Below are 16,472 nucleotides of genomic sequence, written 5' to 3'. Positions count from 1 at the left end.
AAACAGAGAGGGCAGAGGAAATAGCAGCAAGGAAAACCCTTCAATATAGCTCAACTGAAGAAAGCCTGAGCAAAGCGTCATTCGGTTCACTTGGGACATTTCCAGTCACAAACCGTGCAGGCAGGATAGAAACAAGGCTATGGACTACTTTGATGAATCCCTCAAAAAAACCCCAAACAAACAACAACCACAACACATCAACAAACACAAACACCCATCTAAATCCAGCAGCTACTTACACTATTCATTTTTATCCTGCATGTGATAGAGGAGAAAGGAGGAAGGGGGGGAAAAAAGAAGAGTACTGAAAGAAAGCCAGCATAATTTAGAAAGAGGGATCCTACATACTGAAACAGAAGACACTCATTCTCATCAAGTAGAGCAAGAAAGGAAAGAAAGCCAGGAAGTACCTGCTGCTTCATTGTTTTAGTATCCCACAGTAGCAGCTTCCCAGGAACTTGGTTCATGCCTTTGCCCCCAGAGCTGACTGCCGAGAAGTCCATGTGGGAGATGGGGCTCTGGGCTGCTGCAGAACAGACAAAGGAGGCACCGCTTGGGCTGCAGGCAAGCGAGAGGATCCTGAAACACAGCAAACAATCTGAATAGCCTCTCTTCAGCAGCTGCCTCAAGGACAAAACTGAACTACGAGCTCTCCTATTAAGACCCTGCGAGACAGGGTGCACTGTAAAGGAGGGCAGGATTTGTGTGCTTAGACAGATTTTTGAGTGTCTCCCATTTAACTGAGCTCTCGGACAGGGATTGCCCTCTGGGTGAAGGCTAGATAGTCCTGCAGTTGCAGGAAAGCAGCAGAAACACTGAGACTTCACCTACCTTTTCACAGTCAAAACCAAAAACATTTATACTTGTATATGAAAATCAGTATTCCAGAATTACCTGGGCATGTCTTCATCAATGCTGATTTCACAGAGATTCTTCTTCGCTTCAGTGTCATAAAGACGAACTGTCCCGACCCCACTGCCAAGCAATAGCTTGAACCAGCAAGCAGGAGATGGAAGGAGTGTGAGTGAGTACAATGATGCTGTCCAACAACCACCAACATCACAGAGTAAATTTTTTCTACTTATGTATTCAGATTAAACATCACTACATTAGGGTACATTTTGTCTTTCTGTGAGTATCATGCTGAGTAGGACTACCCCAGGGCCACAGAAGTCAGAGTAAAAGCACTGTTTTCCAGTGAGAAAAAGATCTGATAGGCATCAAAGTGGAGTAAGAGACACTTTCTAGAGTATGTCTCAACATTATAGGATGCAAAACATATGCGGAATCTCAATATCTAGGGGAGTAAGGAAAGAGTTAACACAGAATTAACAATCTAAGTTTAAGAGAAAAATCAAGTGTGAGAAAAATCAAATGTAAGTAAGTAAGTGTAATCAAGTGAAATAATTCAGAAGGGTTCACACATGCTTTATCAGCAGTGCTACAATTTAAATAAAAAGTAAAATCATGGAGGGATGCAGCATGAAAGAAAATGAAGCAAGCTAGATCCTTCTCACTTCAGAGCCTGATTTGCTGCTGAATCCCCTTATATTTCAGAAAGAAGAATCTTTCTACCAGCAAGCAGGAAATAAACTCCACAAAGCAGAAGAAACATCAGAACTATTGCATGGACAACTTCCTTTATAAGAGCAAAAGACAAGAAAGAGACAAGCTGTAGCACCAGCTCTTCACAAGTGGCATTCTGGGGTTAGCAGCAACACATCGGCAGTGCCAGAATGTGAACAATACTCCCTCAGTTGCAGGCCTGCCTTCTTACACAGCCCTGTCTCTTCGCCAAAGGCATGAAACACTAGCAACAGTTCCAGTACTCAGAAGAATGCATATGATTTAGGGCTCCTCTCTAGTAAAAGCACTAGAGAAAGAGCGCTATGGGAAACATTTAAACTGCCATGATATTTAAACAAGCCTCGAACTCTTTATGCACACACCAACTCCCAACTCATAAGGCACTAGTGTAAAACCGGCCACAACTCATCAGTATCATAGATTCATAGATTTCTAGGTTGGAAAAGACCTTAGAGACCATCCAAGTCCAACCGTCCCTAATCCCCATTAAACCATATCCCTAAGTAGTTCATCCACCCTATTCTTAAACACATCCAGGGATGGGGACTCAACCACCTCCCTGGGCAGCCTATTCCAGTGGCTGACAACCCTTTCAGAGAAGAAATACTTTCTAACATCCAACCTGAATCTCCCCTGACTAAGCTTATACCCATTTCCTCTTGTTCTATCACCCATCACTAATGTAGAGAGCCCTTCCCCACCTCCCCACCATCCCTTCTCAAGTATTTGTAGGCTGTAATCAGGTCTCCCCTCAGCCTCCTCTTCTCCAGGCTAAACAGCCCCAACTCCCTCAGCCGCTCCCCATAAGTTTCATTTTCCAGCCCCTTGACCAGTTTAGTCGCCCTTCTTTGGACCCGCTCCAGGAGCTCAATATCTCTCTTAAAGCGAGGGGCCCAAAACTGGACACAATATTCCAGGTGCGGCCTCACCAGTGCCGAGTACAGGGGCAGGATCACTTCCCTATTCCTGCTGGTTACACTATTCTTGATACACACCAGTATCCCATTGGCCTTTTTGGCCACCTGGGCACACTGCTGGCTCATATCAAGCCGGTAGTCAACCAACACCCCCAGGTCCTTCTCTGCCAGGCAGCTCTCCAGCCACTCCTCCCCAAGCCTATAGTGATGCTTGGGGTTTTAATACCCCAAGTGAAGGACTCTGCACTTGGCCTTATTAAAGTTCATGCCACTGGCCTTAGCCCAACGATCCAGTCTGTTCAAATCCCTCTGAAGGGCCTCCCTACCCTCAAGCAGATCGACACAGCCTCCCAGCTTGGTGTCGTCCGCAAATTTACTGAGGGTACATTCAATATCAAACAGACCATGGAGCCCTTTTCACACCTGCACAAGCAGAATGCCAACACCGCAACCCTGCTCCTCAGCCCTGCTCTTCCTTCTCTGCTTCTGGCTCAGGGTGTGAGCAAAGCTCCACAGCTCCCTGCTGCATGGGCTGTTGTACCAGGCTGCCTGTGCCTGCCTCTACAAATGGTTGCCTGCTCTGCACTTCTCTTAGAAGGGCTACTACTTCCATCCTGCAGCTGTACCCTCACTGCGGCTTGGGAACTTCTGTCTCAGAAACCAATGGTGAATTCCTTGATCAATACACAGAGCATACTCCCCACTCTAGTTTTCCTTAGACCCCACAGGCTCCAGTTCCCCATGTCCCACTAAAGTGAAAACTAATTGTTGCCCTGACCTTATCCACCATGCAGCTGTCTAGAAGGTAGTGTGCAACACATAGCAACACAGCCCCAAATCACCCGCTGTGACTCTCAAGCCTCCACACGCAGACTACTCACCAGCCGATCACGCTTGGTCGCCCATTCCAGAGACAGCAATGGAGATTTGGAAATGGATGAAGCTTTAGTTTGCATTATGGGGTTAAAAGACCAGACTTTGATGACCCCGTCCACATCCAAGCTGGCCACCCTCCGTCCAGAACAATCAACCCTATGTGCAGAAGGAAACTAATTGGATATTTTTCTCCCTAAATCTCTTAGATGCAAGCAAGAACCTCAGTAATCCTTTGTCTCCTGGCCACACAACAATTCTTTCTGCAGGAATCAGAACTTCCTTGCACCACTTCCTGTTCAGTCCACAATTACTGGCACAATGAAGCACATCAAGCTCTTCATGCTAAGTATAATGCCCTTAAGCAAGACCATTCTGCTTTCCCAGGGAGTTTCTTCCTGACTGGCATCTCCCAATCACAAAAGTCTCTGTTCTCACTGCACAAGCTACGGACTATTTTCAGTCACACCAACTCAACTGCCCTACAACCGAGAGTACATGCACAATGTGCTGGACAGAATAGAGGCTGGGAGGAAGAGGCCAGACACACGTGGTCCTCTAAAGAGGCTCCTACAAGAAAGCCCTTTTCTGCCAGTCCATTACCTGCAGTACATGATGGATGAATGGTGCTCCCCATACTCCTCCTGGCTCAGGACAATGAAAGGCTGTTCCTGCCGGACACCGACAGCCTCTGCACTGCTGGCAGGCATTCTGGTTGAAGTCTCTGCTTGCTCAGCATGCAGCTCTGAGCATGACTCTGTTTCAGGTGTGCTAATATCTGTTTTCTTCTCAGTGCTTTGGCCCTGAAAGAAGAAATCCTGTGTGAAATATAAGGAAGCAGTAGCTCCAGATCAAGCTCTTCAGCCACCCCAGCCTGCTGGAAGAAAAAAAATACAGAAGCCACATTGAAGCAGAAGCATTGTCAGCTTAACACCCCTTCAGCCAGGGATCTTCCTGAGCACAAAGATAGTGTGTTGCACAACTGCACCATTTAATATAGCCTGTTGGTTGTAGAGTGTCCTGGTTTGACTGGGACAGAGCTAGTTTTTCTGTTTAGCAGCCAGAAGAGCTCTGTATTTTGGTTTTAGTCTGGGATTCGTTATGAGAAGAATGTTGATAGAGCAACGATATTTATAGTTGGCACTGAGACCTCACGGACTTTTCAACTGCTGTGTTTTGCCAGTGTGCAGGAACACAACAGGTGGCAGAGAGCAAGGCCAGGACAAAGGCTCCACAACTACCCTTATGATTTGAACTTAGACTTATGATTGAGGGGTAAATTGACTAATGAAATATTCCATATCATGCAATGTCATGCCCAGTATATAGATGAGGGTTAATCAGGAAGAAGTGCTCTTGGCTCTTCTGAGGGCTCCCACTCTCTGACTTCTTGGAGTGCTATCTCTTGCTGGTTCTCTTTTGTTTTCAGGCCTCTCACTCATCTGGGATTGTGGTGTCAGGACTTACCTGTTTCGGAATTGTTTACTGGGACAGGATAGGTGTTGGTCACAGGGTGGTGAGCAATTACACTGTGCATCACTTGTTTGTGTATATATTATTACTGTTATACACATATATTCTATTATTATTTCTATTAAATTGTTCTTATCTCAACCCGAGAGTCTCCTTCCCTTTTCCCCTTTACTTCTCTTCTCCATTCCCCAGAGGCCGGGGAGAGTGAGCTAGTGGCTGTGTCACACCTAGTTGGCAGCTGGGCTAAACCACTCCATAGAGTCCCTTATACCCTTCTCCACATGTCCAGCCATACGTTTTCCTGTAAGCATGAAAGGAACCACAATGCCTGTTTGGCATACCTCAGCTGATATCAGAGGCCCGTTTTGATGCCATTAGAGCAGAGATTCACAAGCAAATCAACATATTTCAAGGAATTCTTCCATTCGGTAATGTAAGTCTATATAATATGCAGTTCAGGAAACTTGCACAAAAACTCTTGTTGGAAGGTGAGCCCCAGTGGATGGATTATCCTCGCCTGCCAGAGATTTAGTCTGTGGGCACCAGGACAACCACTGCAGCCAACTGACTGAAGACAACGGTTAGAGTCGACACATGAGTCCAAAAGCTTAAAATCCAATTTGATGGGGCAGACTGAACAAAAGGGAGTTTTAGGAGGTGAAGGAATCTGAATGAGACAAGATCTGAACTGCAGCACACAGAAGTGTTTGAAAGCAGCTTACCCTTTCCTTGCCACCAAAAGCTGAACAAGAAGCAGCTACAACACATAAGCCAGTAAAACATATGCAAGCATTCCTTTGCTAAACCATCCTCTGAAGATTAAATGCTCCCAAATGGTATTAGTATTGATGGTTTTGAATCTCTGTTCCCTAACACATCCTCGCCTTGTTTATAGCAGCTTCACATCTTCAGCAACGGGTCAACCACTGCATCATCAAATCACCTGAAACGCAAAGCTGGAAAAGACTGGGAATTTGCAATTTTCTGACCAAAGTTCAATTAAAATGTTTTAGATGAGCCATGAAGAAAAAGTTCTCTTATAGCCTTGAATGCTCAGTGGTGGAGTAACATCTCTTCCCAAAGCAGCACTCCGCCACGCAGAACAGCTGCACATAGGGGCCAACAGTCACCAGTCCCCAGCACTGTCTCTTCCCCAAGGCAGAGTGTCTCCTACAGCCAAAATAAACATTGCTGAGATGCTGCCATCATTCCTCCTGTGCTCCATCTCCTTTGACCACATGGTGGCTGAAAGCCAGATAATACACAGGTGAACAGAAGTAGTCCGCTGACCTCCAGCGGGTAAAAATCCAAGACAGAGTTTTATTATTTCATTAGATCAGAAAGCAGGGCACACCCCAGGCAAAACCCCAACATACAGTGAAAAAACTCCCAAAAAGCAAACATTGCTACTAAGGATATTTCCACTCCTACCCAGGAAAACTTTCTGTCAGTTTTCATCTGTCCTACACAGAGCCTGCACAAACAGTGTAAGAGCCCACAGGAGAGAATTCACTTGGGCAGGATGGGTGAGCCAAGCCCATTGCCACTAAGGAATGGGGATTCTAACACGGTATTTGAACATAACCATTAAGGTGGCTGAAATATACCTGCCCTCCAGGACCAGGCTGTTGAAAAGATCATGACAACACACAGCTCTTTTTCCATTTGAAATATCAATACTGATTCCCTTCCAGGGACACAGACATAAACCTAGTGTGGAAGGAGCTGATTAACAATAGAGATTAACCTTTGATATAGTTAGATCTGAGTAGCAATTCAGAAGCTCAATGGGAACACTTCCACTTGTTTTACCACCTAGCACAAACTCCAGAATTACCAGTCCTCCACTTCCCAGCTTTGCAGTGCTGCCCAGTACCTGGGAGGTCCCTTTCGACAGCAGTTCCTTCCTTTCCTTCCCATGCTCTTGCAAGCGCTTCTGCCGCTGTTGCAGGGAACTTGACTCGCCTGCTACTAACCCACTGAAGTGACTCTTCCCATCCTTACAGCTCACTGTTCCTTCTTTTCCTTTGGCACTCTGGAAAGCAGAGGAATGGTAAGGCAAAGTTACGCTTGTGCTAGACTGCAAAAAAAGAGCAAAGTGGAAGCAAAAGCTTGGAGCCTTGCTGTGCTGCAAATTAACTCCTTGGACACTGAGAACCTTTCAAACAACACAGTTGAGAATTACCTGGTGATTTGTTGATTCTTTCTTCCCTAGCAGCATACTACCAGTCTGTGTCGGAGAAGCCCCACTTGGCTGGGCTGGTCTGGAAGGGCCCTTTTTACTTTGGGAGAGAAAAGAGGACAGAAAGCCTCCCCGGGACTGAAGAGAATGTGCAGTACTCCTCTGGCTGCAGGTCATATCGCTAATTTAAAAAAAAAAAAAAACACACACAACAACAAAACAACAAACACAAAACAAACAAAAAACACCAAAAAGAATATGAAAGTGTAGCCAGACAATCTGATCAAAGACTACCCAACAAGCAAAGTGACAGCTGTTTGAATCACTGGAGGACAGATGTTCCTTTCCAAGTCAATGGACCACTATGCATTAAAAAACTGTTTTAAAACATCTTGTTGGTACCTGGAGCAGATCATTATAATTACTGTAACCAAAGCTCACTTCTCAGAGATGTCACTGCGACAGCATGCCCAGCTGTTGCTGAATCCTCTGTAGAGCTACCTCAAACTCCTTCCACTCCACCTGGTTAATTTAGAAAGACACTAAGGGAAAGGCAGGGGAATCCAGACTTCAAAGAACCTATGCAGCTGCGATTCCCAATTGAAAATATTAAACAGACCTACTTCAAGAAGCATTCAGTATCCAGTGTTTCACTCAACACCCTTAGATATTCAGCAAGTCATGTTCTGCAGTTTGAAGCACAGACCCTCAATATCTCAAAACCGGACACAAAGAAAATAAGAAAGTTTATTCCCATTTCTATGATTACACATCTCTTTTCTCAGCCCACAACACCAAGCGCAGCAGCTGCTTCTCAGAACATAACTGCCTGACCTCACTCTGCTACAGCTTCCTCTGAGAGGAAAGCAGCACCCAGGGGAAGGGGAAATACATTCACCTCCACTGTGTCTATCCTCTCTGCTATTAAGTGTTCTACTGAAGCAGAGCTTTGGGTTGGGCAGTGACATGGAAAAAGCAATCGGAACTGGCCCCCAGACTACGAGACAAGCTGCACACACAAGAAATGCCACTTCTAAAGCACGTTTGTCTAATACAAATGGACAAAAACGAATATGGGAATAAATTATCCCATCCCTCACATTACCTCTCTCCTCTATGCGCAGACGAACATCAGGGCTTTCCACACAGAGTAGTTAAATAAGAAAAAATAAATCTCAAATTAAACTCTGTAGCCTGTCCTGTGCAGAGCAGTTAGCAAGATAGCTCACCAGTCTATTTAATCAGACAACTTTTAGACTAAAAAAGTCTTTGTGTGAGGCCTGTGCTGCAACTTCTATTTGTCATTGTCAACAGCATAATTTGATCAATCTTCCTCCTGTCTTAATAGGAGTGAAAGAAGCACATGAGAAAGTCAAAGCCCCAGCAGTGTTATTAATACTCTGTGGCTAAGCTACGTTTGCTTTCAGATCCTTTTAAAGCAAGGGGAAAAAAAAAATCTCAATAACAACACATTCAAACAGACTTGCTTTGCATGACTGTGTACTGGGGGGAAAATAGGAGTTTAAATAATAATTAAACATGTATCACTGTGTATGTTGCCTAATTTCCACAGATACAAATACTACAGATGTAGCCATAAAACACACTTTAACTGCACCAAGTTTATGGGGAACTCTGTGCATAACTGAGCCTCGCAGAAGAGAAACTCCTTTTCCCTTGACTTAGCAAAAGCAAGAAAGCATCTCTGTGTAACAATGACCCTTTGGGTCATACAGCAACACCATCTACAAAACAACACAGGGCACTCACCTACTGCACCACGAGCACTAAAGAAAACAGGAGCCAAGAGACAATCCACTCATTTAAGCAATACTGCAGAGTATTGCACTGCTACCAGTACCCTGCCTGTCCAGAACACCTCAGTGTAATTCTGAGAGCAGAGTAGAATCACTTCCATGTCTGCTTGGGCTCTCACCAATTGGGAGGAATCTCTCTCCCAAATGGCAGGAGACATGCCTGTCATGAATTTCCCTATTAAACCCACTTAGGTCACCAGAATTTCTGCCTGAATGTCCTTCTGCATTGATTCCCAGGACAGGGAACAAGGAAATGACCCTACAGGAGCCTCCCTGAACCAATAAAAGCAGCAGAGCCTGTCCCCAGCTCCTCCCCTGCAGGCACTCACAGCTCAGAGTCCCCTAGTCGATCCATGTTGGCCACGTATGCAGGCAACTTGTGATGCACAACTGCCTGTTCCACCTCCAGTTCCTCTTTCTTCATGCGGGAGGATTCAGCCTGCAAAGCAAACAGCTACAACGAGAGAAGAGAGCCAAGTAAAGAGATGGTTACTGAGATTAACCCCCTTCCTGCTTGCTGAAGTTGTTTACTCCTTTTATTTCAACAGCCTTAGAAGGGCAGGGAGGGAGGAAAGTCACTCTGACTGGCTGAGAACATTAGTCCAAGTAGTCAAAACAATCAGTACTTTACATGCATGAAACTGGAGCCAACTTAAAACCCTTCACTCCTGTCCTCGGGCTGTTGCTGTAGGCGCATTAATGATGCTGAGACAGGAGAGTCACCGGGGCAGAGCTAACCAGCCACTCCATGCAGGCAGAGCAAGGCCAGGGCAATACATGTGACTGGCAGTAGTGATGTACAGGCACTGAGCCTAGAAGGTAATCTTCTTCCCACAGCCAAGGGTTTTGTGAGCTGGCAGGGTGCACTGAGGCCAATGCCGTCAGGTCACCCTGAAATCCAGCTCCACATCCTGTCCAGCTCCCTCCCAAGCATGACAGCGAGATTTATCTCTACATCATGGATAAAGAGACGTTTTTCTTTTCCCTCCTTAGCAGAGAGGAACCTCAGGATGCAGCTTTCTGTGACGCATGTGGTTTATGCCTGTGACTCCTCCGTTCAAGGCCAGGTTGGACAAGGCCCTGAGCAATCTGATCTAGTTGGAGATATCCCTGTTCCTTGCAGGGGGGTTGGACTAGATGACCTTTGAAGGTCCCTTCCAGCCCTAACCATTCTATGATTCTATGATTCTATGACTCTTGTTCATATGAAGAGTTCCTCAGGCTTTTCTGTTTCCGTAATTTGTTCTTCAGATATAATTTTTCTTTTTCCTTTTATCACAGTATTTAAGGAAAGAAATTACAAAAGGAAAAAGGAGCTTTGGAAATCCAGCTTGCTATCCATATATTTGCATTGTTTCAACAGTGAAATCAGAATCACTGCTTAATTTCAACTAGCATCAAATTAAATATTTATTCACACCATTTAAACCTGTATTCTACAGGTAGCTGCTTCCTTTTCTGATCTGAGCAGTTTTCCAAAAAAGAAAGTCTAGTTTTTACCTCTGCCTCCTTGCCAGAGAACGCTTATGCAGTCTGTAAGTGATACCAATCAACACACCACAAACAAAAAAGAGCTTTAATCTGACTAAAAGTACAGAATACAAAATTGGACGAAATAAAAGAGCTCTCTTGCAAAACATACCTTATCCTGCTGTCCCTATTCACTGACCATCTCCATCTTTGCAGAACCTTCCTGTCAAAGTTTGCCTGATTCACTGACTCCATGCAGTACACAGTGACAAACCTCACTTTTCTTTCACAAAAAAGCCTCCTTTTTGAAATAAATTATTCTATTTTACATCAAAAATTTTAGGACAAATGAACTGATCAAAACATTGATCAGCTACCAAAACAGTTGAAACAGGAAGCACAACATACAACATAACGTTTTGCAACACAGGAGGTAAAGCACAAAACTTAATTTACTGAAGCATTCATACAGAGACTGTATGTGATCTGTAAAGTTCTTAAAACATAGATTTCCCAAATCTGTCTAACAGGAAATTATACTTGGAAAGCACCAACCTGTGTTACATATTCTTACACCCTCTCTCTACAAATCTGCTGATGATACTGTTAAGACACAGAGCTGGGCAACGTTTTGTCTGAACTGGTCAGACCTTCTTACAGTTTACTGTAAGGTCTAGAGTTGGGAAACAGACACTCACCACATTTCCATTATCTGATCTAAATCGCTTTAAGTGTACTTCAACCACGGTGAAATGGCCATTTCAGAAGTAATGGTTTCTGCTTCTTTGCCAGAAGTTATTGCCCATTTCTGTTGCTCCATCAGCTAAAATCTGGAAATGACCGAATACTATTCACAAGTTTCCATGCGAAGTCGGCCATATATATGCCCTTAACCTGCCACTAGTTTCACCTCGTCTTGACTTTGCAGTGTAGCACGAAAGGAGTTTGCACAGTATTCAGCCACCTGTCAGATAGCACAGGGAGAGGGACAGTCACCTCCTGTGGCGGGACAGTAATACCCTAACCAGACATTCCACAATATGATCACAACACTATGTTTGCCTGAGACAGCTGAAAGATAAACCAAATTAACAAAGGACTTTAAAAAGAATCTGCCTTGGAATAACTGTGCCGAACTGAACAGTTACAACTTTCTTGAATGGATGGAAACAATTTTACAAAACTCACAGCCTCATATAGTCAGCAACTACAGAATGACTTCGGTTCTGACCTTATGCCGCAATGATTCATTTTCTTCTTGTATAAGACTGCTCCTGAGACATTCAGCTTCAAAGTTCAAAATGACTGGAACTGGTGAGGAATGTTAAAGAAAACCAAAGCAAGAACTTGTGTGCACCTGGCTTAATTCTAAAAGCCAGCACTTCATACTGGCCATTAGCCTGTAAGACAGCAAAGCTGCCCAGTCCATACTACTAGCAAGAAGTATGTGCAAGGCTAGAAGACTAGTAACAGCTTAGGTAACTAAGCCAACTTCGTACTTTCTTTGTACTTCACTGTTGCACACACTATTTCACATAGGCTTTGCAAGGATTTTTAGATTTTTACTTTTTACGTGTCAGAAGTGGAAGACAAGACAGGTTATGTTACTGCATTAGTGTACACTGAAGAAACAGTTCAAGACAAGCTGTATTCCAGACACAGTGTAAACTTACCCATCAGCAAACAAACAAGGTCAGAACTCAATAGTGTGGGACAAAAGCTGTTATTTCTGCCAACGTTGAACTGTCCTATGTAGTGAGTTGTCACTAGACAAGGTTGTGAACATAAGAATCCAGAGAAGGGTCTAACAGGAGATGGTAGTTAGGTTACAGACTACTACCCAAGCTCGCATGCCTGCTTTGTACTATGCCAAGCAAAAAAGAAAAGCATTTCAGAACAAGATGCGCACAAGACTTCTAGTCACTAGCATAGGGATGAGTTCAGCATTAGCAACAACCACAATTGTTTATGTCCAGGGAATATAACATATCATTAGATAATTAAACTAACTATTCCAGCATCCTCTGATAAACACAGTTTCCTATTAAGTCTTGGCTCTAAATAATCACCTGACAGCAGCAAGTTCGGTAATACTATATTCTTGGCACCACTCTTAACAGTAAGCCTAACACCAGGGCAAAGGAGATTTAACCATTCGTTGCAAAAAGGATATGCATGCACTGAAATAAGACACTCAGGAAGTTGTGCAGAGACACGATAAACGTATCTGCCCACTGGCGCGAGAAATAGGTGGCGAAGGTGGGGTTGGAGTCTGGGGCAGGGAGGAAGGGCAGGACAAACCAATCCTTCCACTCCACCTGGTTCTGGAGCTCAGAAGCCTGCTTGAGGAAAAACTCCTGCGCCTTGTCATTGCGGCCAGTCTGAAACACAGCAAGAAGAACAGAGTTCACGCTTCCATCCATGCCACGACATGAGTTCTAGGAATATTTGCTCTGTGTTAGGAACACGCTAACAATGACTTTCACCACTCAACAGAGCAAGTGGTTAGAGTTAACAGATTAAGCTAGGAACAAACGAATCTCAAATACACTAGGAGAAGCTCACAAAGGCACTTAATCCGACGTTCTTTCTAGTCACCACAGTCTCGTGTAATGGCTGAGGCGAATGGAACTAATCACTTACACTGATTTCCAGCTGATCAGTAACTAACTGAACTGTTAGTGCAGTTGGTGCACTAACACAAGACGTGAACATTTGTATACAGGACCAAAGTATAGTTCAAATTACTCAAGTCTACTGCAGATGTAGCCTGAAAAGGCTTCCACCTGACATATTATTCAGACAGGACAGTCACCCTTCAGGGTAAGGGCAGGGCAAAACAAAATATGAAAAAAATGAACTTCCAGAAATGCACATTGGATTTTGACTCCTCCACCAACACCCATCATTTAAGATTTTCAGTCAGGAAATGAAATCCAGGAGGAAACATTGCTTCTAAATGGCAAGAAATGAAACATGCATTCCTGACAGGTATTTGTCTATTCTGCTTGCTAAAGCTCACCCTGTGTAATATACTCCACTGACTTAACTTGGGTTCCAACGAGATAATCTCTGCTCCCTTTTAAGCTCATTATTTTCTGTTCTATTCAAGGTAAACAAAAAAAACATTCATTCATTTTCTCTCACGTTACCTTGCACAAATTTGAAGCCCACTTGTCCCCTCTCTTACAAACTAAAACTCAACTCCACCATGTTCAAGTCACCTTTTTTTCTTCTGGACCCTCCAGTTCCCTTGATGCTTTAAAAACCGTGGTGCCTGGAAAGACTAGCTGAGCCCTGTCAGCAGGTTAGAGTGGAAGGAATACAGACAATCCTGCCTGTTGATCGCCAGTGCTGCAGTAAAGCCCTTCCCTGCACTGCTGCTGCCTGCTCAATGGTTCCTCGTTCTGCATTGCAGCAGCAGATTACTCTTACCCACATACAGGCGCTTGGGACTTTTTCCTACCTGCTTCTTCAACTTACAGAGATCGCTTTGAGCACTGTTCTTCTCCTCTGTCCTTGTGGCAATGCCACATGAGGAGGTGTTTACAAACCTTGTGATCTCTCCAGGTATCCAAGTTTTTACAGAGGCTGAGCAGGACTGAGCTAGCAGTACAGCCATCCTGTCTGAGGGGGACCTGCCTTCACGTCCAAGTGTGAATATCTTGCTCCCAGCTAACCGAATTTCCCTCTCACCTAAGCTTCCCTATCCTGCTTAGAAGCTTGTCACCCAAGTCTGCATCAAACTCCTTACTACACTCCTGATACACAACACACAAATTGCTTGTCCCTTACCCACCAGGCCTGTCAGAAGCTCACAACAGTATTTAATTGCTTTGGTTTCAGAGACCAGCATCTTTTTAAAACAGAAGCCTAAAAAATCAAACACTACCTGAACAGCATGAACGAGGTAGTATCGGAATAAGCTGGTTTTCAGCTTGTTTACTGTTGGCCGGTACATATCTTCCAAACGGCTGAAAAGGCGTCGGTCCAGATAACTCCAGTAATCCCGCAGGGCGACCAGATCATAGCTCTGAACAAACTGCTGCAGCTGGTCCACTATCTTATCCACCTAAAGAGGGCAAAACAGGGAAAACTGCAGTCACATGAGAGCTCTTCCAGCACAAGAGACTTCTGTAACTTAATGCTGAGATGCTTCAACCGCACAATACTACAATGCCGCACTTATGCATTAGCCATTTTCCTAATCTGTGAAACATTCTGCATTTTGTATTAGCGTTCTTCCACTCCACAGTACCTTTCAAATAAAAAAAGAAACGTAAAAGAACATAGCCAAACAGATTTTGACAAAAAGATCACATTTTGCTAAACACAGTTGGTGAGGATTTTTGCAAGTAAGCAAAACATTTCCACTTCTTTTAAAAGTCATTTGATAATGAAGAAACAGGAATAACATGACTAAATGTTGAAAACCATGGAAAATAGTATTATTTTTAGACTAAAATGAAAAAAAAAACCCTGTATTTAGCCAACAGAAGGAGGGAAGAAAGAGGTGGAAGAAAGATCTGTTGTACTGCAATCTTTGAAACACCTTAATCTTTAATAACACCATCTAATAACAGGGCAGTCATAAAAGTTTGCAATAGATTTTGTCATCATGTCTCTTGGAAAATAATTTGTGCAATATGATTAAGGCAGAGCAGTGGTGTGCGAATATATTTTTAGTTCATTGATGACCAAAACAAGCATCAGAACAACAACAAAAAAATCCGCACTCAATACAAAATTCAGCTACCAAAGTTGTTGCGTGTCATTTGCTCCTCCCTCATCAGTTCACGTTTTAGGACATCATCCAGCCTCTATTTCTCTGGCTTCCTACCAGGTAACATAAAAACTTAAGTCTGTGACCCTGGCAGTCCCTTCTTAATTTTGTCTTGGAAAATATTATCCCAATTAATCAACTGTTTGCTGACCTCTAAACATGAGCAAAGTGTTGGTGTATTAAAAATAAAAGCAACATGTATTATAAGTTATAAAAGGTAGTGGTTGCACTGCTGGCTAAAGAAAAACCTGACTGTTTAAAACACCACATTCAGTGCCCGGAACTGCTGCTACAGGAACATGAAGCTCACGCAAAGGACCGAAAGGCTGGCAAATTTCGCACCAATTTCCTCGCATCTAGTAAGGCAACCGGTGCTTAAAATATCCAAGCTAAGAAGTGGAGCTGTAAAGCCACTGGATAAAAAACTCAAGACCGATAAAAGATCCAGGCAGAGGGATGTCCTCCTGCCGCTGCCCTCTCGTACATGCATCTCCTACGTTCCTCTCGGTACAAAGCTGAGAATCCTCTGGTGGGTTTACAGGTCGGACGTAGGGCCCATCGACAGCCGTTTTGGACGGGCCGAGCAGACCAAGAACTGCTGCCCCTGGCTGGGAATCCAGGCGAGGGGACGGATCCCGTCGCCCACCGCCGCTGCCCTGCGCTAACGCCGCTCCGGAGCCAAGCAGGAGGAGAGCCTTCGACTGCCTACAGCCGCCCGCGCCGGGAGGCTGCGCCTACCTAACCGGCGGCAGGGCCGGGTGGCGGCCCCCAGCCACGGGGATGCGGCGGGGGAATTCCCGCCTGCGCGGCTAACCGGGGCCCGGCGCCCAACCCAGCCCGGGCGGGGCAGGGTGGGGTGGGGGCGGCCGCCCCTGAAACGAGCTGCTTCCGCGGGGAAGCGCGGGGGCTCCGAGAGCTGCCACGCCGCCGCCCGGCCCGCTCCCCTCGCCCAGCCCCGAAAGCAGGTGCGCGGAGGGGCGCCCGAGGCCTGCCCGGGGACCGTGTTGTCCTCAGGGGGCACCGGCGCCCAGCGCCCCGCCGGGAAGAGGGACGCAGCCGCTGCTCACCCGGAAGCCCTTCTCCCGGTCCGCCTTGATCTCCGCGTCCAGCTGCTTCAGAGCGGCGGTGAAGCCGCGGAAAAGCAGATACTCCCGCACCAGCTCATCCGTCCGCTCTGCCGCCGCCGCCATGGGGACCCCGCCAGCTCCGCCCGCCCACGGGCGGGGAGGGGGGGCCCGGCCCCAAGCGAAATGGCCCGGCCCCGCGCCAGCAGAACTACAGCCCCCAGCGTGCTTAGCGGCGCCCGCTCAGCGCAAGGAACGCCGGAACTCGGAGTCCCCGCCGCTGCACATGCGCGTGGCCCGCCCGCC

The 16,472-nt window shown here is 45.5% G+C and overlaps 1 protein-coding gene across 5 annotated transcripts in view; it reads right to left on the bottom strand.

Moving 5' to 3' along the window:
• WDR91 (WD repeat domain 91) overlaps positions 1–16,295 on the bottom strand; it is a 101,814-nt gene extending 85,519 nt beyond the window's left edge. For 2 of the 5 annotated variants that reach the window (XR_015222127.1, XM_086610972.1), the window contains exons 1-11: positions 16,170–16,295; positions 14,212–14,391; positions 12,494–12,700; positions 11,551–11,634; positions 9,179–9,303; positions 7,036–7,213; positions 6,727–6,885; positions 3,981–4,180; positions 3,386–3,536; positions 895–989; positions 411–579 (exon numbers count right to left, since the gene is read on the bottom strand). Coding sequence is in view for 4 of the 5 variants with exons in the window: in XM_086610972.1 (XP_086467098.1) it covers positions 411–579; positions 895–989; positions 3,386–3,536; positions 3,981–4,180; positions 6,727–6,885; positions 7,036–7,213; positions 9,179–9,303; positions 11,551–11,634; positions 12,494–12,700; positions 14,212–14,391; positions 16,170–16,292 (1,671 nt within the window). In the remaining variant the exon portion in view is untranslated. Of the gene's footprint in view, positions 1–410; positions 580–894; positions 990–3,385; positions 3,537–3,980; positions 4,196–6,726; positions 6,886–7,035; positions 7,214–9,178; positions 9,304–11,550; positions 11,635–12,492; positions 12,701–14,211; positions 14,392–16,169 lie in introns of all 5 variants that reach the window. The other 3 variants (XM_086610970.1, XM_086610969.1, XM_086610971.1) reach the window with 3 other exon arrangements.
• Between the last annotated feature and the right edge of the window lie 177 nt (positions 16,296–16,472).

The sequence above is a fragment of the Tauraco erythrolophus genome, chromosome 4, assembly GCF_009769465.1.
Source record: "Tauraco erythrolophus isolate bTauEry1 chromosome 4, bTauEry1.pri, whole genome shotgun sequence".
Classification (NCBI taxonomy): Eukaryota; Metazoa; Chordata; class Aves; order Musophagiformes; family Musophagidae; genus Tauraco; species Tauraco erythrolophus.
Note: the sequence above shows the minus strand (reverse complement) of the source record. Positions and strands in the feature narration are given on the sequence as shown.